Source organism: Dromiciops gliroides, chromosome 6, assembly GCF_019393635.1.
Source record: "Dromiciops gliroides isolate mDroGli1 chromosome 6, mDroGli1.pri, whole genome shotgun sequence".
Classification (NCBI taxonomy): Eukaryota; Metazoa; Chordata; class Mammalia; order Microbiotheria; family Microbiotheriidae; genus Dromiciops; species Dromiciops gliroides.
The window spans coordinates 184,509,503-184,537,366 of record NC_057866.1 but is presented as its reverse complement, the minus strand read 5'-3'; the positions used below and the strand labels follow the sequence as shown (position 1 = coordinate 184,537,366).

The window sequence follows — 27,864 nt, the reverse complement described above, 5'->3', positions numbered from 1 at the left end:
TTAAGAGCCCTTCATTGACAAGTACCCAGAAAGTGTAAACTAATTTTAACAATCAACTAAGCAAAACAACTCTTACAGCAAACCTATTATGACACACACATACACAAATGCACACAAAAAGTAAGCATAATGTTTCCAAAGTAAAAAAATTGTCACCTTTTGTTTATTTTTGTGGGTAATTTATGGCATACTTTAAATCCTTGGTTAGCTTTCTCTAAACTTTAAGATACTCCCAGGCCACATTGACCTGTTTCTTAGTCATTGTGGTCTTGGAAATAAAAACAAACTTTGGTATTAGCCTGATAAAAACAGAATTAACATGAGAGTACCTGTAAAAATAAATAATTCAACCCCAACAGAACAGGTGAAGTGGAAAGATTGACTTATGTGATGTCATAAAGCCTGGTTTCAAATTGTAGTTTTCACACTTAATAACATAATTCTGAGCAAGTCACTTCAGTTCTCCAGCCTTCCCTTTCTCAGCCTTTGAAATGAAGTGGTTGATGAAAATAAGGTGAAAGAAAATAACAATGAAAAACATCGGCTAATCAATTTCACTAACCAGGAATGATTTCAGAAAACTGAGGAAGAGCAAGCTTCTCAGCTGTCAAAAGAGGTACAGAATGAGAAATGTTTGTAGGCTCGGCCAACGTTTGGAATTTTTTGAGGATTTGTATTTGAAAAAAATTGAGGGTTTAAGTGGAAGGGAGGAAAGAAGAAAGAGAAAGGAAAGAAAGGAAGGGAGGAAGGGAAGAGAAGGGAGCAGGAAGGGAGGGAGAGCAGAGAGAAGGGAGATAAAGAAAGAAAGAAGGAAAGAAAGGGAAGGAAGGAAGGAAGGAAGGGAGGGAGGGAGGGAGGGAGGGAGGGAGGGAGGGAGGGAGGGAGGGAGGGAGGGAAGGAAGGAAGGAAGGAAGGAAGGAAGGAAGGAAGGAAGGAAGGAAGGAAGGAAGGAAGGAAGGAAGGAAGGAAGGAAGGAAGGAAGGAAGGAAGGAAGGAAGGAAGGAAGGAAGGAAGGAAGGAAAGGTCAAGGAAACATTCCAAAAAAATACACAAAAGACAGAAATCTGAAGGAACATCAGAAAGATTCTTAGATGATTTAGAGAATAGCTTAGAACATTGAAAAGTTAAGTAACTTGCTCAGTGTTACACAGCCAGTATAATGTTAGAGGTTTTCCTGGCTTCAAAGCCAGCTCTCATCATGCTCCCTTGAATATACTGAGGTAGGAAAACCAACACACACACACACACACACACACACACACACAAACACAAACACAAACACACACACATGTAGTTACTAATTTTTTTATTTTCTTTTTTGTAGAAATAATATATTTGATATTTTCAAGGGAAAAAAGGAAATAAAACCAAAATAGCAACATAGATCTTCTTTATGACTCATTCTAGCTCTAAGTGGATGTTTATTAAACAAATCGTAAGTAGATCCTCTACTTTGGGGAACCATCTATGCTGTGGTCATCTCTAAAACAGGGACAACAGGCTGCACTTCATTTTGGGGGTGTTTTTTGGGAGAGTGCAGGGCAATGAGGGTTAAATGACTTGCCCAGGGTCACATGCCTAGTGTCAAGTGTCTGAGGCTGGATTTGAACTCAGGTCCTCCTGAATCCAGGGCAGGTACTTTATCCACTGTGCCACTTAGCTGCCTTGCTGTACTTCATTTTTAACAAATGCTGCTTTCACAAGTACTTTCCCTAGCCATTTTTTCACAGTTACATAAAAGAAAAACAAAGCCTAAGTAAGGGAGTTAGGAAGGGGGAATTGAATGATGATACACTGTGGCAAAGTAAAGCAAAAAAGCAGAACTCCAGTGTCCTTGAATAACATTCTTGTAATTCATAAAGAGAAATCAATAACCTAGATACAAGGTTTGATACTTCTGCACAGCAGAGATTTCCTAAAGGAATCCAAGATATCAAGTACAAACCTAATATAAAGATATTTCTTTGGAACACAGAGTTGAAGAAGAGGGATTTGGGGAAAGATGGAGGAGCTGGATATTAAATTGTCTAGATTATTTCTTCAATGAATTCGATTCACTTTGCATGTGTAAATACTTCCATAGGGAGAAAAAAAAAACATGTTATGCAATGAACTTCTGTAATACAGAACACATCCTATGATGAAAGGCAAAGACCCTGAGATAATTTTAATTTTAAAATCTAAATAATTATTTAGTTTGCTCACAAATTTAAAATGTGCCCTAGAAATAGGCTTTTTTCCCATGTAGCCAAGGAGGATTGGATTTCTTCTCCCTTCCTAACCCCAACAAGGTCCTGAACTAGTCTGCTAGAAGAAATGGATATTCTTCGAATTCAACAATCATCATCCCCATAATAACAAAAGGATCCACTGATTTCCCAAAGGAGTAAGAAAACTATAGAAATTCTAGTTGCTAACAAAAACTCATTGTGAAACATATATAAGAAAGGTTTAAATATAGATTACCTCAATTCTCAAAAACATAGTCTTCCATAAATATTAAAGTATACTTTTTTTCTTCTTTACTATGCACACTTCTTTATACAATATTTCCAGAGGGAAAAAATGCCAATATTCTTACTATACTAAATTCAAATCCAATTTATTTTATTCCTTCTCTATTACGTTTCATTGGGACTGAAGAACACATATAGACCAGTAATAGAGTCTCCCACTGTGTTTCATTAGTCAACAACTATTTATTTATTAAGGGATTACTAAGGGCCAAGCACTTTACACATAGTGTTAATCACTATCCTTGCCTTCAAGGAATTCATATTCTAACAGAACGGCAACATGTAAATAACTAAAAGTATATTATTTTATATTATATTGTATCATATTAAGGACAGTATTAGTGTTATATGTAAACATATAACATATGCACAAAGTAGATGGAAAGGAATTTCAGAAGAAAGGGCCTAGAGTGGGTGGGTCGGAGGGATCAGAAGTCTCCCGGAGAAGGTGGAAGTTGAGCTATCTTAGGGAAACTAAGAGGCAAAGTCAAGAAGGGAGGGCATTCCAGGCATACAGGACAGCCACTGCAAAGACACAGTCACAAGATGTAAGAGCATCAAGTATGCCAGTGTAGCCATTTCACAGAGTGCGCAAAAGAGAGTAAACTGAAAGAAAACTGCTAAAGAAGATAGGAACTCAGTCATGAAAGGCTCAAATGCCAGACAGTTGTTTCTAAAGAACATAGAGATATGTTAGGGGTAGCTAGGTAGTGCAGTGGTTAAAGCACCAGCCCTGGATTCAGGAGGACCTGAGTTCAAATCTGGCCTCAGGTACTTGACACTCACTAGCTGTGTGACCCTGGGCAAGTCACTTAACCCTCATTGCCCTGCAAAAAAAAAGAACAGAGATACAGCTGAAGATTAATTTCAATGAATTGCCTCATTATTTTCACTTAATTTCTAAAGTTCCCAAAATAATGTTTCTGATATTCAATTCAACAAGCATAATATTTACTAGATGTGAATCACTGTGGCAAGAGCTGAAGATGTAAAAATAAATATGAAAAAGACCCAAAACTGAAAATGTTGACAATCTAATACAGGGTAGAAGAACACTCACAACAAAGGAAAATGTAAGAAGCAGAAAGGATATATCAAGTAAAGTTCCAGGAAACACTTTAGGGTTAGATACTTCGATTTTAATTAGATGGCTCAGAGAAGGATCAGAGATTAACAGCTAAAAAAAAATCTAGGGGCAGCTAGATGGCACAGCAGATAAAGCACCAGCCCTGGATTCAGGAGGACCTGAGTTCAAATCCAGCCTCAGACACTTGACACTTACTAGCTGTATGACCCTGGGCAAGTCACTTAACCTCAACTGCCTCACCAAAAAAACAAACAAACAAACAAAAACAAAACAAAACAAAAACCCATCTAATCCATTCTTCTGTTTTTACAGATGAAACCTAGAAAGGTCAAAAGATTTGCCTAGGGTCACACAGAAAGTAAAGAGCAGTGAGGGCATCTAAACTGTCCAAATCCAGTATTCTTTCCAAGATACCATTCTCCCTCCTAAGACTTCATGAAAGATACCAAAGTTGAGGCTTTTGGGAATGGGAGATTTCTGAAAGATGAAAATAGGATGATGATAGGAGGATAAGTGTTTAACAACTGGCTCCTCTAGGGGAAAAATGCATGCATGACACACTTTTTAGTTTAATTTGCATTTCTAACATTTTTTTCATCATTTTCTTATGTGTAAACAATCAACAAAGCAATAATTCAAAAGGCCGTAAATGCCAAGATCAGTAGCTTACTTAGAATGTGTATAGAGACTAGACCTGTGATTTAATTGGTATAGATAACTTGTGGGAGAGAAAATTCCCTTAGCTGATGAAGGGCAGCACCTTCTCTGTGACTTATAGTGTTAGAATGCTGCTTAGGAAATGGAAAGGTTAAGTAACTTGAGCATGGTCACACAGCAAGTAACAAAGGTAAGATATGAGCCCAGGACTTCCTGGTTCCAAGTCCAGCTTCACTTCCTTGATGCCATGCTATTTCTTTTTACTGGAGTAAAATAGAGCCACTTCTAAAGGAAACTTTTGGAAAAATGTATACCAGAGTAGTACATTAGGAAGATAACTCATGTAGCAGTGTTACAGACAGATTTTTCTCTCTGCAAGTTACTACTGGGTACCATCTCTCCCGTCTCCCTTTCAGCAGGTCTTATTTCATATTCCATCTGGAAAACTCAGGCCACTAATCAGAAGCTTCCCATTTCTATGCCTCAGCATTATACTCCATTCTCTCCTTTTTTCTAATCATGGCCTAGAAAGTCATCATTTTGCCTTGTGCCCTTGTTCCCAGCACCTCTTCCCCATCTCTTTTGACAACCTACATCTATTTTCATTCCTTCTCTCATTATAATCTTCAATTTCTCTATCTAGCATCTCCTTCCCTACTTCCTAAAAGCATTTCCAGATCTTCTGATCATTGACTTGACCCAATCAAATTACCTCAAGCTAGTGTTCCATAATTCTTCTTTTCTTTCCAAAACTGCCTTTAAAAAAAAGTTATCCTCCTTGGCTTCAACTTTCTAACTCCTTCCAATATAGGTACCTATCTTACCATTCAACTGAAACTTATTTTTCAAAGATTGCCAATGATCCACTAACTACTCTATGACAACTTTCCCATTTTAAAGATAATAACAGCCCCAAAACTTGAATCCACATCCTCTAAATCCCAAACCACTATTTTAAAATTATGCATACTGAGAAAGCTAGAGCTAGGAAATACCTCAGATTAAATGACTTGCCTCAGGTCACTCTGGTGAGGAAGTAAACATCAGAGTGATGATCTGAACTCAAATCTTCATATTCCAGAATTACTGATCTTTTCTCTGTATGATGCTACCTTCCCTTGGACTCTTTCCAGTACTCATTTTTTTAATCTCTCTACAATTTTGCCTGTTAACTAATCCTTCCCTCCTAGAACCTTCCTCTTTCATAAACTGTCATGAAAATCCTCTCTTCTGATTTTTTCTCCTAACTGCATCATCATTCCTTTTTGATGTATTTTACCTTAAAAAAAATCAAGATATCATGTAAAATAAATCCTATATTCTGAGTCAAAGAGAATGCAAATGGACTAATAGTGCCAAAACAAACACACACAAAAAACCCTCTGAAGCAAAATGCTACCATCTCCACCTTGTATAGGACAATCAGTTATTTCTACTTTGTAAAAATAAATTGTAAATTATTAATAATATATGAAAGTTTGGTACAAATTATTAAAAAAATAATAGAAGTCCAAATGGAAACAACTCCAATACCCTGAAAATTAGCAAAGGATAGCCAAAGATGGAAATAGTTAACATTGGATAGGGCAGAGGAAAGATAGGCACACAAATATAATTTTAGTGAAGGTCTGGTTTCACTGAATCATTCTGAAAAAGCAATATAGAGCCATGCTCAAAGAAAAGTGGCTAAAATGTTTATATCCTTTGACCTACTGTGAGGGCTATATCCTCAAAAAGGCCAAAAAAATAAAAAGTTCCTAAATATGACACTATAATTATCACATCTCTTTAGTTTTATAGCAAAGAACTATAAACAATTTATATATCCATTTATTGGGGTACATTAATATAATGGAATTTTAGTGCCCACAAGAAATGGGAAACATGAAGACATCAAAGAAGAAAAAGACATATGAACTAATGCAGTGTCAGGGACTGAGAAGCAATAGGACAATATACAAAACACCTTCATGGACAGAATGAAAAAAAAAACTGAATGCTGTGGAAAAATAATGACCAAGACAGGACCTGCAGAAAAGGTGAGAAAATATTCCTCTCTCTCTTCATTGCAGATGTTGGGGTCTATAGAAGTGAAATATTGTGTATGCTCTGGTGACTGATAGACTGATTAGTATTGCCAATCTGTTTTTGTTCCTTCTTTTTTAGACTATTTTAGGGATGGCTAATTTGGATGATATTTTTGGAAATAAATATGTAAAACAAAATACATAAATACAATAAATCTCAAATACAGAATTATTGAAAACATATTTACTTTGGGTCAACAAAGCACAATACTATAGTTCTCATGTTTCTTAAGTGTTCTCTCTTAGACAATGGGCATACAGTACAACTATCATGCATTCATTGTCAATGATGTAATCAACTTTATTTTAAAAGGAAAATGGAGAAATTGGCTCTGCATCTCCATTAAACTGGATACCATACAGAGTACCTGAAATTGAAGATAAAAATTAGCAGTAGAATATTTGAGAAATTCACTGGAAACAAAAATCCAAGAAAGAAGGCAGCAACACAATCCATGGCTGTATATGTCCAATCACAAATGAACAATATATAGGTAATAAATAAAGTGATCATCACAAAATAAGACAAATTTGATCCCAAGGCTACGTTGGAAAAAAAGAATGGTAAAACAAAGAAATGGAGAGGACAAAAGGTCAGGATAGATCAGACTGTGATCATTGAAGAGGAATTGAAGACAGAATTACTCAATTCTTATTTTTATTGTTTTCTCTAACAAGGAAAATGATATTTGGACTAGAAAATACAAAATAACTCAGTAAGTGAAAAAAATTTGTTTTTGATGAGTTTACATCATTAATTCAAGATGAATTAAATTCAATGTTACTGAAATAATTTAGATATGATTCCACAGCTACTTTCAATTATCTTTGAAAGATCTTGAAAAATAATAGTTGCTACAGAATAAAGAAGGCAAATATTCCAGCTTTCAAAAAAGGGAAGTAAACAGTCTCTATATTATATGCCAGAGAACTTGACTACCCTTCTAAGAAAAACTATTAAACATAATTTTATGCACACAGCAGTAAATATGTTGAAATGCAAGTGTTGATCAGAAAGTCAGTGTGGCTTGAATAAGCCATGCCTAACTATCCTTATTTCCTTTTTGTGATCAAGTAATTAAACTGGTAGATAAGAGAAATGGTGCAAATATAGTTTACTTAGATTTTAGCAAAATATTTGACAAAGTATATTATGCTATTTTTTGTGGACAAGATAAAGACCTGATCTTTTCCAAGATGGCAGATGATAGACAGTGACTTGCCTGAGCACTCCCCAAATAGCTTTAAATAATGCCATAAGACAATTCCTGGAGCAGCAGAACCCACAAAAGGACAGTGAAATACTTTTTTTTTCAGCCAAAGACAACTTAGAAGGTCAGCAAGAAAGGTCTACTGTACCAGAGTGAGAGTGGAGCTCAGTCCAGTGCAGGCTACACCAGCACAAACCCAGCCCCAGCAAACCAAGAGTAGGCCTCAGGAGCCTCTGAATTAGCAGCAACAGCAATAACTGCTTCTGGAACTCTCAGCCCACAGATGGTAAAGGAGTTTAATAATTGGTCAGAAGGAGATTACAGGGGTCTCACTGAGGCAGGATTCTGTTGTTTTACCCATACTTGGATGCAGGTCATAGTCTTGGGTGGGGGTCCCAGGCAAGGAAGGAGTATAAGCACACCAGATCTTGCAGCCACAGTGGAGCTGGACTCTGTTCATGGTTCCAGAGGAAAAAAAAGCAGACCCGTGGTTGCTTATAGACCAGAGCACAGGCCAAGAGAGTAATAAACATACCTCTCCTTAAATCATGCCACCTTGAAAGAAGTAAAAACTTACAAATTCCTAGAAGTCTCTATGAAAACAGTTGCACAAATCCCTGAAGCTTGGGATGGTGCACCCTCCACCCTGGAAGCAACTGCCCTACTTTAACAAAGAGTTAAGGGTCAAGAAATAGACTGGAAAAATGAGCAAACAGAATAAACTCTGACCATAGAAACTCTGAAGGAGTAATGATGAAAAATGTGATCCATCAACAGAGAAAGAACTGGTAGTATCTGAATACAGATTGAAATATAAATTTTTTAATTTATTTTTCTTGACTTTTTGGTCTGTTTTCTTTCACATCCTGACTAATATGGGAATATTTTGCATGACTACACATGGTTAACTTATATTGAATAGCTTGCCTTATTCAGGGATGGGGGGAAAAGAGAAAAGAGAATTTGGGGCAAAAATTTTTTAAATGGTCATTAAAATTGTTTTTACATGTAATTGGGAAAAATAAAATTCTAAAAAAATGGGGGGAAAAAAGATGAAGACATATATAGACCAAATGATTAGAGCTACAATGAGGTCCTTTTAGAACTGGCTAAACCTTCTAGAACCCAAAGAGTAGTCTAGTTTGGTAGATACTAGTAGACACTACTTTGGTGTCTACTGTTGGAAGGAAGGAGATTGCCTGTAGAGCATCTCAAAGTTTGTATTTGGAGCTTGTGCTTGGACCCAAGCAACTTAACATGTTTATGCATTACACAGATGAAAGGAAGAAATAACCTGATCATTAAATTTAAAGATGTCACAAAGCTGGAAAGGAAAGCTAACATTTTGGATAATTAAATTAGGATCCTTACAGGTTAGAATGTTAGGTCAAATTTAATAAGATAAAATGTAATTAAGATTGGTGTAATTTTTTTCAATTTTTAGTTTTTTAAATCAATTTCATAAATACATAACAAAGAGGTATGATTAAAAGCAATTTGTTAGATAAAGGTCTGGAGATTTTAGTCGTCTGAAAGACCAATATAAACCAAGAGTATGATGTAATAGCAAAAAACAAGTTCAAACAATTTTATACAGAATTAAGGCATGTGTAAGGTCCAGTACTAGATAGATAATAATCCTGTTACACTTTCATAGTTAGACTACACCCAAGCATTGTACTTAGTTCTGGGTGACACAATTTAAGAAAGACATTGATTAGGTGCCACTCATCCAAAGGAAGACCAATAAGTCTGATGAAGTACCTCAAAATCATGCTGTATGATAATTAGTTTAAGAAACTATGGAATGGGGGGCAGCTAGGTGGCATAGTGGATAAAGCACTGGCCCTGGATTCAGGAGGACCTGAGTTCAAATCTGGCCTCACACACTTGACACTTACTAGCTGTGTGACCCTGGGCAAGTCACTTAACCCTCATTGTCCTGCAAAAAATTTTTTTAAAAAATTTTTTAATTAAAACAAGAAACTGTGGAATGTTAGCTTAAAGAAGGGAAGAAAAATTAGGTGAACAGTAACAGTTAAACCACCTAAAGGAGCTTCATGTCAAAGAATTAAATTTGTTCTGCTAATCCTATGGGTCCTGTGTTCTCATGCCTATAGGGAAGAATTAGGAACAGTAAGTTCAAGTTGCACAGAAGGAAATTAATGCTTGATATTAAGGAAAATTTCCTAACACTTAGAGGAATCCAAAAGTTTTATGGGCTGTCTCAGGAAGTCATGAGTTTCCTCTTTTACAGGGCCATATGTTACAGAACTGTTTCTTTTTTTCCATGTTGGTTGAAGCAGACTAGACTGTCTCTGAGGTCTGATTCTCAGAGGTCTAACTGTCATTTTGTGATTCGTGTTTAAAGGAGATTGGGGCTGATTATAGTTATCATACTTTTGGTGATTTTTAAAAAATGAGGAAAGCTAGGAAAAACCTAGGATTGTTGTAGGAAATAACACATGGGGGCAGCTAGGTGGCACAGTGGACAGAGCACCGGCCCTGGATTCAGGAGGACATGAGTTCAAATCTGGCCTCAGACACTTGACACTTACTAGCTGTGTGGCCCTGGGCAAGTCACTTAACCCCCATTGCCCCGCAAAAAAAAAAAAAAAAAATTTAAAATAACACATGTACACACAGAGAAAGATGTACACACATGTATAAACAGAAAAAAAGACTATATAGCTAAAAAGGAATACACCACTTGCTTGTTAAAAAGGGAATGAAGGCTGTCTAATGTCAAGAGTAATCATGGCTGTTCTGTTCAATTGTTTAATAGTTCCTAGTTTAAACACCTGCCAGGATAATGCCCGAGATTTCTTTTGTGCTTAGCAATAGCTAAGTTATTCATGATCAGAGTTTTAGAATGCTTTGACATAAACCAAGTTGTGTGGGTTAGCTGTTTTATTATTATTTTTGTTTGTTGTTTGTTTTTTGTGGGGCAATGATGGGTAAGTGACTTGCCCAGGGTCACACAGCTAATAAGTGTCAAGTGTCTGAGGCAGGATTTGAACTCAGGTCCTCCTGAATCCAGGGCCGGTGCTTTATCTACTACACCACCTAGCTGCCCCAATGTGTGGGGGTTAGCTGTTTTGGTTAAATACTCTTACCAGTATTATATTTACTCTACTAGGATTGTATCTACTAGGATTATATAATCTACTAGGATTATATTTAAGAACTCCTTTCATTAAATTTTATGTACAACCATACCAATATGTCTATGGGATATAACTCTATTTTTACAAATATCATTTTCACTCCCTTGTTAAATATTAACACAACTGCAATTTTCTCTACCTCCTGATTTGAAATATAATCTCCTACTTCAATTTCATGAAGATAGGCAAATAGTAAAAAAATTACATTATTGTAATGACATTCATGACATAAGTCCATTTCCTTTACGCCTCAGAGGACTAACATTTCAAATAGCCCATTATAAAAGTATAAGTTATGTGTGAAAAGAAGTGCAAACTTCATGTTCTTATTTACAATAAAAGTATAACAATACACACATAAGGATATTGCTGATTCAGGATTGTCACACCAAGAAATAACACAACTCTCCCTGAAAGTGTCTCTTGGGATTTCAAATGGTTGGCAAAAGCTCGTTAATTCAGACTTCACGAGTTCAACTTACTACAATTCTCATAGGAAATAGACTGAAGTTGCTGTTCTATTTATGCATATAAAATGTCTGGTAGGCAACTGAACAGTGTAAATAAAATTATATGAGATCTGTTTACCTACTTAAGAAAGCAAGCTATTTGCAAATATTACTGGGTTATATATATTCAGGCTCAGCCAAAGGCTGGCTGAGTTACTTAGAGCAAGTCACGATTCTCCTTCTCCATCTTCCCACTTCCCCCTTTCTCACCCTGCTCTCAGGAATGTGACCTAGCCTGACATCACCTTTTCACTGTTCTTTGGGTGATCTTCAACTTAAATTCCTTGGACACTGTAGTCTTTCATGGTTCATTACTAAATAACACTGGAATAATAGTGGTTTTTTAAAGTTATAGACCTATATATTTCAGGAAGAATCTGGGGTATTCTCAAAATAATCCTCAAATTGGGGATTCTCCCAAAGACATTCCAGACTTATCTTCTTTGCACTTAATCCTGGGCCTTGATCATTTGTTTTTTTAATTTCCAGTGTGGGTGTCACTATCTATAACTATATACACTCACACACATATCCATACACTGATAGATAAGCTCTATTGGTTTTCCATCCAAATGCATAACATAATCTAAACAGGGCTTCTTAAACTGTTTCCACTTGCAATCCCTTTTTGTCCTAGAAATTTTTATATGACACCAGTTATATAGGTATATAAAAAGCTTCTTAACCTTTTACTGTTGCCAAATTTTTCACAATCCCCACACTGTTATGCAATTCCATATGGGGTCATGACACACAGTTTAAAAAGCAAGGTCTAGAAAATAGACATTCTTCATCCACTGTTTTTTTTCCCATGTGAATTGAGCTAAACTCTTAGAGTGATCATCAACCTCAGTTGCAAGGCTCTGAAATATTCCAGGTCTTCATGCCATTGATACAATGTCGTGAGCAATTAAGAGTGCCTTGAAGATCTGACCATCTCTACAGAAATCCTCTTTGGTTTGTACATTGTATGGAAGAACTTCCTTGACAGCAGTGTACACCTCTGTGAGAACACATCTCCCTGTATTCCTTGCTTGGTAAGAGTAATCAAAGAGACACCAAAGATATCTTCCTTGATGTATCTTTCAAGGAGTATTTTATAAATATGAAATATGCATAGAAGATATTTCAAGGCTTTGTTTTGCTTTAGTAAATCAAGGACTTTTTAATACTGAATATACAATTAATACAATGGGACATAGTACTCTGTATACCTTTTGGTCAATTAATATTTTCCTATTTCTGTGGAGGGTATAACTAGGTTCTTAGTCACACAAACTGACCTCTACTCTCCTCTCTTTGCCATCTTATATATCCAGTCAGTGGCCAAGTGTCATTGATTCTACCTCCACAACATCTCTCATATCTAACTCATTCTCTCCACTTATACAACTATTCCCCTTATTCAATCCTTTCCTGGACTATTAAAAAACCCTCCTAATTAACCTCCCTGCTTTGTCTGTGCCCTCTTGAATCCATTCTCCACAGAGCTGTCAAATTGATATTCCTAAAGAAAAGGTCTGATCACATCAATTCCCAAGGTTGAGAGACTTCTTATTGCCTCTAGGATAATAAAATACACATTCATCCATTTGGTATTTGAAGTCCTTCAAAATCAGGCCTTTAGTCCCTCTTCCCTAATGCAATTATTCCTTTTTACCAACTTTGGGTTCAAGCAAATCTGGACCACTTGCTGTTTCCCAGGCATGACATCCCTTCCCTTTCCATGTCTTTGCATTGGCCATTCCTCATTGCTTTTCTGCCTCATCAGTATAGACCTCTCAGAACTCAAGGTTTTTATGCCTCAGCTCTTGTCATTGCACAAAATCTATACTTATACTCCATACTTGTTACACATTTCCTCTTCTGAAATTATCTTGTAATTACTGTGTTATTTATTTTTACATTTTCTTATCTATGTTCATGTTGTGTCCCTATCCCACCCAACTCCATTCCAATGTTACCTTCTTGGGTATAGCTAGATGGTGCTATGGATAGAGCACAGCACTTAGAATCAGAAGATACTCATTTAAATCTTGCCTCAGTTACTAGTTTAGTTACATTAAGCAAGTTACTTAAACTATCCAGTTTTCTCAGTAAAATGTGGACAATAATAGCATTTCCCTTACAGGGTAGCTATAAGGATCAAATGAGTAAGCATATTTAAAATGCTTTGCAAATGTTTTGTTCAGTCATTTTTTTTCATTCATGTTCAACTCTTCATGACCCCATTTGAGGTTTTCTTGGCAAAGATACTGCAGTAGTTTTTAAATTCCTTCTCCAGCTCATTTTACAGATGAGGAAATTGAGATAAACAGGGTTAACTGACTTGCCCAGGGACATGCAACTAATGTCTGAGGCCAGGTTTGAACTCAGGAGGAGGTTAGTATTATAAAAATGTTACCTTACTCATCCCTACCAATATTATTAGGACAATGACTACTACTATGATGATTATAACAATGGCAATAACTGTTTGATTTGTCTTTATATATCCAGCACCTAGCACAAGGCTTAGCATATAACAGGTGACTTACAAGTGCTTGTTGAATGACTAATTGACGCACCTACAGAGTCACACAGGAAGGGCAAGATTGGATAAGTTGAGAGCCACATCACTGAAGTAAATATCTACGAAGAAATGTCAATGAATTACATTTGCATGGAAAATTCTTTTAATTTGTATTTGTAATATTTCAATAATCCCCTACATCTCCCAAAATAAAATATGTAACAGAAATTGTACTTTGTTCTTCTCCTTACTCAAGAAAGACTAGCTCAGAAAATATGACTCATTCAATCTTTTTTTTTTGTGGGGCACTGGGGGTTAAGTGACTTGCCCAGGGTCACACAGCTAGTAAGTGTCAAGTGTCTGAGGCCGGATTTGAACTCAGGTATTCCTGAATCCAGGGCCGGTGCTTTATCCACTGTGCCACCTAGCTGCCCCCATCATTGAATCTTAATAGTTGCCCAGTTGGAATACAATAAGGAATAAAACCAAGTGTTTAAAAAAGGAAACAGAATTAAAGCAGGAACTTATTATAGGGAAAAGATGCAGAATTAAACAAAGAAACAGAGTAGGTAAAACGTAAAAGGAAATAGATAAAAAATAAGGAGAAAACAAAGGGGAAAAGTTATAAAGGAAAAGAGCAAAAGTAATAAAAATGAAAATATAAAGAATAAATTGAGAAAGGTGTGAGAAAATAATTATTAATAATGGATTTCTTAGGGCGACCCAGGGATCAGTTTCTCAGTACTTTCTCTTCCCCACTCCAGAAAGTCTATTCCCTTTTTCTGGAACAAACCCAAGGGAACAGAAGAAATGGAGATAGATTCTTTTTTCTAGCTCAGTGAAGAACTGACGGGATCAAACCAAACCTAGATAATGGACTTTGCCTTTGTTCTTCATGGAGGCTCTTTTGCACTCTTGTTCCTGATGTCATCTGTAGAGTTCATTTTAATGGAGTCCACCCTCAACTAATGGAATTGAATGATGCTAACCAATTAGCTTTGATCAGTGTATAATGACCCATTCTGTTAAAGGAGGAGAAAAACTCTTAGAAAAGCCCCAAGCTCTCTCTGGACATGCTCTTGGCTTGGCTTTCCCTCTTAGGATAGCATAGTTCTGGTATGTCTTCTGAAATCTCTTAGGTCTCCTTGAGACCATGTGCTGGGGCTTTTCTCCTGCTCTCACTAACAGCCATGCTGAATCTCTCTCCCTGCTTTCTCTACCATGGGGCCTGAGACCATGAGAAGCCAGGGAGACTCATTATCAATCCTTTACTGGTATATAATATTAATAAGAGAATAATGTGCTCACCAACAAAACTGGTATCTATAGCAATAGCAAATTAATTTTAAAACACAGCAAGAGAAGAATATTACATAAGTACAAAGAGAATGATGAGACAATAAAATTCAAACTAGAAAGACACATTTATCTCTATTCTTTTCACAAGTGAAGGGTGATGTGTGTACACCTCCTGGGAATAAGGAAAAGATGAACCACCATCTTTTACTTTCTAATGGCTTGTGTCAATTTTCACATTAAATAAAATTATGAATGAATGAGTGAATGCATTTATTAAATACCTAATAGGTTAAAAAAATAATGTGTCTTGACAAGACAGATTTAGAGTAATAAATGGGGAAGGATCAAAGACTGATGCCTTTCAAGTCCAAGATGGAAGACCAAAAGAAGACACTTTAGGACCGAAAATGAGAACAGGATTTCCCCATTGGCTATATAGGTCCTATTCAACAACCCTGGGACTACCATCATGTGGTAGCAAATGCATCTTCTACTAGCACTGTACTACATCTGAGACTGTTTGACCAAGTAACAGAATGAAGCAATGAAAACTATTAGCAGTATACCCAGGGCAAGAGAGAGAATCATCTCTTCCTTTAGCATAAGGACATTTTTTACACTTGCCTCTGCAAAATATTGACGAAGAATGTCATGAAATACCTTTGAACCCAATGTTTTATCAAAAAAAAGTTATAAATGTAAAGGCTTTTTCTGAATGAAATTTTGATTCTTAATATTGGTTGTGAGGAAGGAAGGAGGGAGGGAAAAAGGGAAGGATGGAAGGAAGGAACAATGAAATAAAGGAAAGAAGGATTTGTTGAGTGTTTGCTCACTGTTGAGTTGCAGGCACTACATACAGAGTTGGTAAGTGCCTTACCAATATTATTTCATTTGATCCTGACAACAATCCTGTAGAGTAGGGCCTGTTATAATCCCAATTTTACAGTCAATTAAATGTGAGGAAGACAGAGGTTTGGTGATTTGCTCAGGGTCACACATTTGGCAAGCTCCTAAGGCTGGATTTGAACTCATATCTTCCTGACTCCAGGCCAAACACTGCATCACTCTTACAATTCTTATCCACATGCAATTTGAGTTACTTAAGAGGATTCAATGGAAAAGTGAAAGTTTATAATGTCTTCATCATTTGATCAGAAATATTTGTTGCACCAACTTTGTTGACATGTTATCCTGGTACATAAAGTCTACTATCTATTTATTTAAATGGTAAGAAAGCACTAATGCTTGAGAAAGCACTAATGCTTGTTCTCTTTGTTTATTACTGCCTTTACTCTAGATCTGCCCTCTTGGACTCAAGACCTCATTTATTATAAGTCATAAATAATACAACCTATTACTCTCAAAGCATACACGAGATAAGCCCATACTTAGAAGATTAAAATATTGATGCATATTGCTGTGAAACAAGCAAATGATGTGGGGTTCAGACTACATGATTACACTTAATAAAGGGTGAAGAAAGAAGTAGGAAATGACCTCTCACATACTTGAGTCATCAGCTCTTACAAATTACAGAGAAAAGGAATAAAGTCTAAAGGAATTGACTTTATTTTCTTACATAACAGTTCACTCACAGCCTCCATCTAAACAAAAACAACAAAATAAACCTGAGATAAATCTTGTCATTCATCCAACTAGGCAATTCTCAAACAAGCAGGTGTCTTGACTTCTTTATTCTCAGATATTTCTTTCATATTTCCCCATTTGCCCAGGGTTAGGTGGAGAAACCTATAGCTGGAGGTATAAGTCTATTGTCCTGCTTTACTATACCTGATCCACAGCTATTTCTGCCCATTGAAGCTGGTCAGGATTCAACCAAAATCTCATGAGACAGTATCCAGTGGGATATGATATTTCCTTCCTTGAATATGGAGGGACTTTTCATTTATCCTCTTCCTATAAGTTTCTATTGTTCTCTTTGGCATTAGAGTTATTCCTATAGGTACTTCTGTATTTGTTATTCCCACTGCCAACTTGTAAGCTTCATGGAGGCAGAAACCATGTCTTACTAATCTTTGTCTGGCTTCAGCACCTAGCAAAGGTTTCCATAAAGAGTAGGTTCTTGAAAAATATCAGAATGAAATTGTAAATGTTTATAAAAACACAAAATTATGTAAGTACACATTAAAGTTTACTCTAGCAACACAAAATACAGTGTTTTACCTTTATTCTTTATTCAGATGAATAATTGGTAAATTGAATAATAGGATAATCTATGACAACTACTGTTCTAATCTTATGACTGAGCTTGGTTACCATTTTTTCTTTATTTTAGTATATATTTTTTTTTCAATTGAATTGATGCCCCACAATAGAAAAGTAGTTCATCATTCAATTTCAGGAGAAATGACCATGTATTTTTATCAAGAGAGCTAAGTATTAAAGAGGACACAGACCCCTACCATGTTCATTCACTTGGCAAACATCAAGATCCCTTATCTTGGGGCAGCTAGGTGGCACAGTGGATAAAGCACCATTGCTGTATTCAGGAGGACCTGAGTTCAAATCAGGCCTCAGACACTTGACGCTTACTAGCTCTATGACCCTGGGCAAGTTACTTAACCCTCATTGCCCTGCAAAAAAAAAATCCCTTATCTTTATTTCTGAAGGATTAAATGTGACTGTTATAAACATTTAGAGACCTGAAGTATCTTTCTAGATTGATGTCAATGGTCCATATTCTAACCAATTTGTATAGACTGTCACAATGATCATCTGAACAAAAGTACTGTGAGTCTCTGATTTCTAAATAATTTAAACTCCATATTATCACAAAAGAAAATGAGCAACAATTCCCCCAAAATATATAACGTTGTTTAATAACAAAAGCACTCTTTGCTTTTGTTCAATTATTTCATTCAGGCCTCACTCTTCATGATCCCATCTGGGATTTTCTTGGCAAAGATACTGAAGTGGTTTGCCATTTCTTTCTCCAGCTCATTTTACAGATGAGAAAACTGAGGCAAACAGGGTTAAAATGGCTTGCCCAGGGTTACACATCTAATAAGTGTCAAAGACAGGGTTTTAACTCAGGTCTTCCCATCTCCAGGCCTATCACTATATCCACTATGCTACCTAGGTGCTCCAATAAGCATTCATAAAATGCTATTATAATACTAGTATTTATTATATTACAACAAGTATAATATCATAGTAATAGTACATTTTAAAAGCATTTTATATATACTATCTCATGTGACCCTGAAACAACCCTGTAAGGTAAATATTATGACTATAGCCATTTTACAGATGAGGAATCTAAAGATGAGAGAAGACAAGTGACTTGCCCAAGGTTACATAGCTATTGCATACCAGTGGCAAAATTTAAACCTTAGTCTTCCTGACTCTAAGTTCAATGTTCTATCAATACAGCTTCTAATAAATATTTATTAAATAATTAAATATACTAAATAATATCCTAATCTGTTCTTGGTAATAATCTTCTAACTGAACAAGAAAACTTAAAAAAAAAACATGCCAGAATCAACGAGTCTTAGCTATTCCCTAATGACTATAAAGGAAGCCCTATTAAGCCCTATTATTGTGGAATGCAATGTGTTTTCTACATGTACACTATATTGTTGTTTCTCCATAGAATCAAACAAAATAAACTCTTATTTGAATTAATCTGTTATTTCAAAAGAATACAAACATAAAACATACATCCAACCTTAACAAAAAACATATTTGTAAAGTAAAAATGAAGGTGCAGGGGGAGTAAGAGTTGATTATTTAAAATGAGTTAAAATAATTAAAAGGAAGTCTTATATGAATTGGTGAAAACCCTGAATCATAGAATATTTTAGAGGATTGTATTTTAGTTTATGTATGCATGTATGTATGTGTGTATGTATATATATGTGTGTATCTATGTGTCTATATTTATATATACATACATATGTGTGTGTATATATATATATACATAAAAGAACAAACAGCTAACCATCTTCTTGAAATAGGTTTATTATCTATAATACATGTATCCTTGATAAAGGATACATAATTACTTAAATTTAAATTTTAATTGTTTACATTAAAATAGTATTTTTCAAAGGGTTTGAAAATCATTTGTTTCACTTACACAAAGTAGGTGCTTAGCAACGTCTGATGATTGAATTATTGATTTCGTTCAAATAGCAATAAAATTCTACCCTAATATTTTTGCAATATGAATTTCTTTACAATATCCCCACAGATATAACAATGGTAAAAGTTACCAAATTCCTTGAGTTAGATCCATTCAAAATGAGTGGATCTGAATTAATGATATTTTACTATATTGCTGTAGTCATCACTTCAGATATAAGACAAAAATTCCTTGTCTTTACTTTACAAAAACATACCAATTGTAAATATAAGTAGAAAAAAACCTACTAACTAGTTATGTACCAGAAAATCATGACTCTCAACTCTTTCAGGGCTTTTTTTGCTGAAATTATAGTGCCATAGGTCTGCTTATGGTACCATAATTGATTCCTGCTGAGTTTAATAAGTATCTGTCAAATCAATGTGCAAATGTATCAACTGGCTCCTTTTCAGTGCATAAAATAGGCCTTTCAACAGATAAAAACCAGTTGTCATATGTGATACCCATTTCCTTAATTACAATTACTCATGTAGTTGGTTTCCTAAAGTGCTCTGCAGCTTGAGTTCATTCAGGCATGAAAACACAAAAGATGCCAAGAGATGCTGTACAGTTAAGCTATCTCTGTACATCATCTAAGTCCTTAATTGACTAATTTCAAATATCTTTCAGCAAGCCGAATTAAACTACGTGTGACTAGAGTAATAAAAAGGGCATATGCATATGGCAAGCAAACTAGCATATGATTTCAAATTATAATTCATTCATTCCAATTAGAAGGCTAAATTGGACAAACACTGATTGAAATTAGGTAAAAGAATCAGTCTTATTTTATATGGATTGAGTTTTAAGAAAAAAAGGATTCTTAAATCAATGCATTTTTATTCCTGTTATATAGAATTACTTTAATGCTATTGCTATATTTATCAATAGTTCTTAAGTGCATATCTGTGAAATATCTATTAGAACAATAAGCTATCTAAAAACATCCTGATTTATAAATAAGAACTGCTACAACAATGAAAAGGGTCATTTTCCCTTAATTTTGTACCCCTTTCTACAAACTGATTAAAATGGTAGCAATTTCCATGAAGTCCCCAACATGGTAGCATGAGCTCCTTTTGTAAGTTAATGGATTGTTCATTTCTCAGGGATTCCCTATGGTACTTCCTACGCAATATATATTGTTAGCAAAATCTGGCCTACTAAGCATACTCTTCAGGCCACATGTCAGCCGGTTGATCATATTTTTTTTCTGTGAAAGAGAATCAATTATTTGCTATACTGATCCTTTGCAATATGACTGGCTATCAAAGGGAACATTAGAAAAAAATGAACCACATATTATGTCCTGATCACCATACCATAGGAAGTGAATTTTTTTCTTCAAGATGCATGCAGTGAAAGAAAATATTAAAAATTAAAAGTGCGGGGCAGTTAGGTGGCACAGGGGATAGAGCACTGGCCCTTAAGTCAGGAGGACCTGAGTTCAAATTCGGCCTCAGATACTTAACACTTACTAGCTGTGTGACCCTAGGCAAGTCACTTAACCCCAACTGCCAAAAAAAAAATTAAACGTGCCATTTAATGTAACATAATAAAGAAAATTTCCTTGATTAACTCTAGAAGCCAATGTAAACCTATTGAGGGGCCAGCATTTCCAAGCTACGTTTTAGAAATAAAACAAGTCTCAAGGTAATTAATCACATAAAATTTTAACAATTATTTGGCCCTTTACACACTTGTTTTATTTCAAATACATACTAATGCTATTTTTATTATTAGGAGGATCTTGGCCAACAACTAAAATGATCATTCTAATTTTATATGTCTATTTATTGCTATTTAAGGTACATTTTCAATCTTTTATAATGTCCATTAGCAGCAAAGTAGAACAAAGCCTAACAACTATAAGGAAATAAAATGTTTTCTTTTGTTTTCTGAGCAGAGACATAATCTTCCTCTTATGTAAAGTTGTATTACACATAGCCCATTCGCAATGATTTCATACAGGAAATAAATAATTTTGTCAAACCACCAAAGATCTCTCTTTTTTAAGGTGCATATGAAATGCCTTGTGTTATATAAATCAGTATGGCTCAAGGTTTGAAATATGCAATTATTCAATATATAATACCATAAGAAAAAGAAAGAATAAAAGAGCATGCTAATATTCTTCCTCTCTTCTCTAAACAAAAAGAAGCCCAAACTTAGCTGTATTTGAAATCTGATTTTTAACCTTTGGCTTTTATTTCAAGTCATATGTGTTCCAGAATTCTCTCCTCCCTTATTTTATGATTACAGACTTTGAACTGTGTGTGTGTCACTTTCCAACTTGGAAAGCGAATAGTAATTGATTTGCTATTACTGCAAAATATCACAGGCAAGCACTCTCTTGCTGGTGTGTTTATATGGTGTAATACCTGGACATCTATACAGCTTTCTTGCCTGTGCAATATCTCCTTTGCTCAAGCGTGTACGTTGGCCAATTGCAGGACGTATACCGTTGTCATCACGGGAAGGAAGAATGGTATCTAGAAACATCCCCCTAAAAAAATTCAGAAGAGAAACATACAATTCTATCAGTTTTCAGTCATCAAAATAAACTGATCTTTGTCTTTCAGTCTTTACAAACAACATAGCTATGTTTTACAATACTGATTGAATCAGAGAGAAGTTCCCAGGGTTGGACACAATTGCTAACAATGGTGTGTATTTTTTTAAAAAGAAAAAGAAAAAAAAAGTTTTTGTGGGTAATGCTTGTAAACTCAACGGTGGCACTTAAATTTTCTTTTGAAATTTAAAACAAATGGGAAAAAATTCAAAGATAGTAAATATTCCCACACTGTGTAAATCATGCATTTTGTCTTGGTATGTCAAACAAACATGAGAACTCCAGGGAAGCTCAAGGAGTAATGAATACTATTCACATTGTGAAGCTTTGCTGATAAAGTAGTTTCTTTCATAAAATTCTGAGTCATTTCCCCACTCAAAATTGCCTAAATCAATTAAAAAGTTGGTCTAAATTCCTCACAGAGTCACTGTGAGGAAAATACTTTGTAAAACACTATATAAATGGGAACTATTACTACTGTCTTAAAAATGGTAGAATAAAGCATAATTATAGTACAAATTACCTGGGCAATACAAATGTATTAGTTAAATAACTAATTATTTTTTTCCTTTTAAACATTTGATTTAAACTATCATTTAACATGAAATATCTTTTATTATGAAATTGATTTTTAAAACCTGAACAAGACCCTTCGACAAATTACATATATAGAGGTTCTTTTGGACCTGATTGTGTGTCTGTTGACTAATATCAGGTACCTGCTCTAGGGCTTACATTTGCTCTACAAGGAAGGAGAACATTGGAATTGCTAGGTAAACATCCCTAACATTTAAGTGGGTCCCATTTCATCCCACAGATCCATATAGGCATCCAGCCTCATGGTAAGAATCAAAAGGCTTGTTACTCTCAATGGATTTGTAAGATTTACTTTCAATCGGGGCTGCTAGGGGGCGGAGTGGATAGAGCACGGGCCCTGGAGTCAGGAGGACCTGAGTTCAAATCCGGCCTCAGACACTTAACGCTTACTAGGTATGTGACCCTGGGCAAGTCACTTAACCCCAATTGCCTCACCAAAAAAAACCAAAAAAACAAAAAAACCCAAAACAAACAAACAAACAAAAGGAACTCTTTGGCAGCTAGGTGGCACAGTAGATAGAGCACTGACCCTGGAGTCAGGAGGACCTGTGTTCAAATCTGGCCTCAGACACTTAACACTTACTAGCTGTGTGACCCTGGGCAAGTCACTTAACCCCAATTGCCTCACCAAAAAAAAAAAAAAAAGATTTACTTTCAATCACTATCATTTTCTTTGCCTATTTCTTTTTTATGACCTGGCCATGATAGACTAATGTATTGGCTTTACTTCATATTCTGTGCTAAACATTTATAACCCTGAAAATAGCAATGAATTGGGAAATGACATGCACCAAAAGAAAATACTTTGGGGAAAAACTAACTGTCACAAATAGATTAAAGTTAAACTTTGAGTTACATAAAGGACACTTGACACTATAAAAGGCAATTAGACTTCATGAGTTTAGACTAATGACAGAACATTCATTTTTCAAACTCATTAAAATGTTTGAAGTGTAGAAAACTATTTTTTAAACTGAAGTTTTATTAAGCAATCTCAGCAAGGCTGTGATTCATGTATGACTGACTGGATATTTCATGTTATTTCTTTCATAGTTGGCTCCTGTTACACAGTAGTTTTTTCAGCATGGAGATCAGGGTTCAAGCTCTGGAAAGTCTAGCAAAAATCTTTTTGTTTGTCTTGGAGAGATGATTTCAATATGATCAAGGTAAAAGCAGGATAAGTAGCTCCCACTCCCAGATGGAGTCCACTTACAGTCTGTGTTCCATAGAGAGTGGAATAGGACACACTGAGGAACTGAGCTAGGAATCCAAATAATTCTGGCCGCAAAGAGAAGAAAGGAATGGGGGTCCCAGCACGGATTAATTTGGAGTAAATGGGGTATGTGTGGAGAAAATAGGGAAAGGTCATTATGTCAATGTGTATATATTTCAAGTGTCATAGCTCAAGTTGTGTTGGAAAGAGTAAAAAGAAAAGTTGAAATGTACTACAGTCTTGTAATAAGTGCTACCGTATTGACCAGGAAGCTAAATCCATCATTACAGTTTCTCTATTAGTGGGGGCTGGATTAATGGCATCTTAGTATGTATATAAGCTACTGAGAAATATCCTCTCCACTTATCATTTCTATATTAAAAAAATGAAATGACACAGTCCAAAAATAATTTTCTGATATCTGCTCATCCTAAAAATGAAAGTTGAATTTGAGAATGCTACCATTTTGTATATTTCCTCGCTGTGGCTAAATAAACTCTCAAGAAAGATTCACACAAAGGTTTCCACTCTCCATTTCCTCAAAAAGGAACAGAAAACATTTTCCTTCCTTCTCAACCCAGTATCCCTCTACTTCCAGAAAACTGAATTCAAGTTAGTCCTACAGGTGTGATTGTTCAATCACTTAAGGGTTTTAAAAAGCCTTTCTTGACTAGGATGGGAGCCCAATCACCTTTGTAAAATTATAGTCTCCAAACCTCCTCCAGTAAACCCTTTCACAAGGACTTGGAAAAAGAAATTAAATGATTAATATGAGTTACACTTCCTCTAACTACCCCTGCCCTTTGGTGGAGATATTAAAGAATAAATGTCTAAAATGTGGGCAGACAGAATAAAAGCAAGCTCAGGGCATGGAAAAATACACATGGGAAATCAATCCTTAATATTTAGTTGTGAGTTCTTGGGTTTAACCTGAAGTTTGAAAAATAAAGACCAAGTTAAATATGGTCTTGAAAACTAATGCTGGTTCTTTGTTATAGTAGGAGAAAGAGAGCTAGATTTAAAATTAGAGGAATAGAGTTCAGATTTCATAACTATAACTTACTACCTATCTTATTTGGGGCAAGGCACCCAACATTTCTGGGCCTCTGTTTCCCCAGATATAAAAGGAGTTGAACCAAATGGTTTCTAAGATTTAATCTAGGTCTAAGTTATGAACCTATGATCCTCAATGAAGAAGTCATTAAATAATTTAATTGTAAGAATTGTTTTGATTTTTTACAGTGATTTCGTCACCACAGGGAATTCATGTTTAGGAAATCCTGTCTACCAACATACATCTTCAACTATTCTGCAATGTATGATCTTAGAGAACTGAATGGTAAATTGAGAGGTACAGTATTCACCCAGAGTAATACTGTATGTCAGAAGCAAGATTTGAATCCAAGTTTTCTTGATTCTGAGAATATCTATCCACTCACTTGACTGAAATTGACAAAATATACTTTCACATCATTTTCCATAAGAGCTTTCATCATTGTTCTATCATCTCACTTTATAATTAATTCAATTATATCAAAATTGTAGTTTGGTGCAGAAATTTTGAGCAACAGGAAACAACAAAGAATACAAGACACAAATTAGTCTGAAGAAGAGAACGAACATTTCAAATGCAGTACCCATTGATCCACCTTGACTGGTGTATTTTTATTCTACTCTAATGCTAACTTGGATGGGTTTTGATTTATTCCTTGATTTATAGAAGTTTATACAATTAAATCTGCCATAATAGTAAATCAAAGTAAAATATTTTTAACTGAATTAAACTCAGTAAAATGATAATTTTGAAGCTAATCCCATCAAATGTAAAATTTTAAAACATGATTTAAAGTAAAACCTGGAAATTTTCATATAATTATACAGTAATAATTTTAAAATATTTTTCTGACTTATTTCTCCTACAAGGCAGTAGCATTTGAAGGATGTTCTTCTATTTCCTAACATCAAAACAAAGGTTTTGAAGCAATCACACAGGGGAATAGAATTAAAATTCAAAAGTTATAACCTGAGACTCCAACCTTGAGAAGGTGTTCCTGGCATAGTGCATAATGCTGTCAAAATCATATGATTCCCCAAGGGAGTTCACTTCTCCAGGCTCCATCTTCAGGAAGTTGTACTCTTGACCTACAAATCATTGATAAGCACAGACTTAGAATTTATCTCAATAGATCATATCCAGGGACAAAAAAAAAAAAAGCCTTGGTTCCATTCCAGGACCCTTGCTTGGTTTTTACAAAATTCATGAACTATATGGGGAGTGCAAGGACATTTCCAGCCAAACCTAATGCAGCTAGGTGGTACAACAGCTGGATTGCTGGGCCTCAAGTCAGGAAGACACTTCTTCCTGAGTTCAAATCTGGCCTCAGACACTTCCTAGCTGCGTGACCCTGGGCAAGTCATTTGACCCTGTTTGCCTCTGTTTTCTCATCTGTAAAAGGAGCTGGAGAAAGAAATAGCAAACCATCCCAGTATTTCTGCCAAGAAACCCTCAAATGGGGTCACAAAGAGTTGGACACAACTGAAAAACAACTGAACAATAACAACAAAGCACATGCAGCACACAAGGTCCTCTCCTCAATTCAGAGTAGAACTGAATGAACAAAAATTAACTTTGTGTATAAATTATTACTTAAAAAAGATCTGGTAAAACATATGTTATAGTTAGGCCCAAATATACTTTTCCTAATATCTCTAACAAGATGTCACAGTAGAAATAGTATTGGCTATAAAATCAGAGGAAACAAGTTCAAACCCCATCTCTGATACACTACCTGTGTGACCTAGTCAAATCATTAACCTCCCTGAGCCTCAATTTCCTCATCTGTAACATGAGAAACTTGCATTAGGCAACATCTGAGATCCCATATAAAGTTCTAATATAGTATCTTTAAAACAAATACTTACTCCTGGATTATACATCAGCTTTAGACATTTCGAAAAGCATTTTCACCTTATATCTATCTGTATATCTTGTGATCAGTTGGTATTCTATTTTTTTAACCAGAATTTTAGCTCTATACACAATTTTACTGCCTTTTGAAACTAGGAAAATTGCTTACAAAAAAAATTCCTGTGTGACCTTGGGCAAGTCACTTAACTCTCATTGCCCTGCAAAATAAATAAATATTAAAAATAAAAGCAATTCAAATGAACCATGAAGATCCTTGCAGAAGAAATCTTCCTACTCTAGGAGAGTTTTATTTGACAGATGTGGTCATGCTTTGGAAAATGACCTTTCAGTTTAGCAGCTAGGTGGTACAATAGATATAGTACTGGGCCTAGTCAGGAAGATCTGTCTTCATGATTTCAAATTTGGCCTCAGAAACTTACTAGCTGTGTGATCCTGGGCAAGTCACTTAACCATGTTTGCTTCAGTTTGCTCTTATGTAAAGTAAGCTAGAGAATGAAATAGCAAATCACACCAGTCAGTGTCTCTGCCAAAAAAACCCCAAATGAGGTCATGAGGAGTTAGACACAAGTGAAACGACCAAACAACAACAATTTTCAGTTTAGGTCTTAATCATTATTATACCATATCATGCATTTGTATTTTAGTGTTTAGTCCTTGCTGATTGCTATAGCATCTTCATATATGTGTAAACGTGCATCTTAATTCTACTACTTCTTCAAGGTCAAAGTCCTAACATTGATCAAATCTCAGTTGTGTTCACCACCATTGCCAACACACACACACACACACACACACACACACAAATTCTAGCTAGAGGGAAATGGAGATTCTTGGTAATAGTTCATGTTTAGACTATTCATGCTTTCCTTTATATAAATTCGGAAACCACCAGAAATAACGCACATCATCAGTCAATTAATCCATGAGCCTTTATTAAATACATACAATATGCTAGGCATTTGTGCCAAGTGGAAATACTTTTAATTATCAAAATCCTCAGGTGAAATATTAAAATTCAGAAATCAAAACGTTGGTTTTACATGAGAACCTGACATATCCCCTTACCAGAGATCAAAAGGCTGAATAAGTAGTGCTTATTCTTGCCAATCAAGGAAGAATATTTCTGAAAGTTGGAATAGTACAATAATATATCCTTTTGTCCAAAGTCAACACCAGGCTTGAGGCTGGTGTGCAAAGGAGAAACATTTCCCTTCCTACATGTTCCAAGGAAACCCCAGGCCACTCAGAAAGGACATCAGTTAGCATGAACGATGTGGGAATGAGGTTGGGGATGAGAAGAGACTACTGGAAACTGTGGTCTGAGATACTCAGACTAGCGACCTCTAGCTTACTGACAACAG

General features: G+C 35.4%; 1 protein-coding gene across 2 annotated transcripts in view; it reads right to left on the bottom strand.

Annotated features, from left to right (window-relative positions):
* The window catches only part of TLL1 (tolloid like 1), a 277,598-nt gene that overhangs the window by 108,104 nt on the left and 141,630 nt on the right, over positions 1-27,864 (bottom strand). For both annotated transcript variants that reach the window (XM_043971079.1, XM_043971080.1), the window contains 2 exons: positions 25,611-25,716; positions 21,574-21,698 (listed from right to left, as the gene is read on the bottom strand). In XM_043971079.1, coding sequence (XP_043827014.1) covers positions 21,574-21,698; positions 25,611-25,716 — 231 coding nt within the window. The remainder of the gene's footprint in view (positions 1-21,573; positions 21,699-25,610; positions 25,717-27,864) is intronic.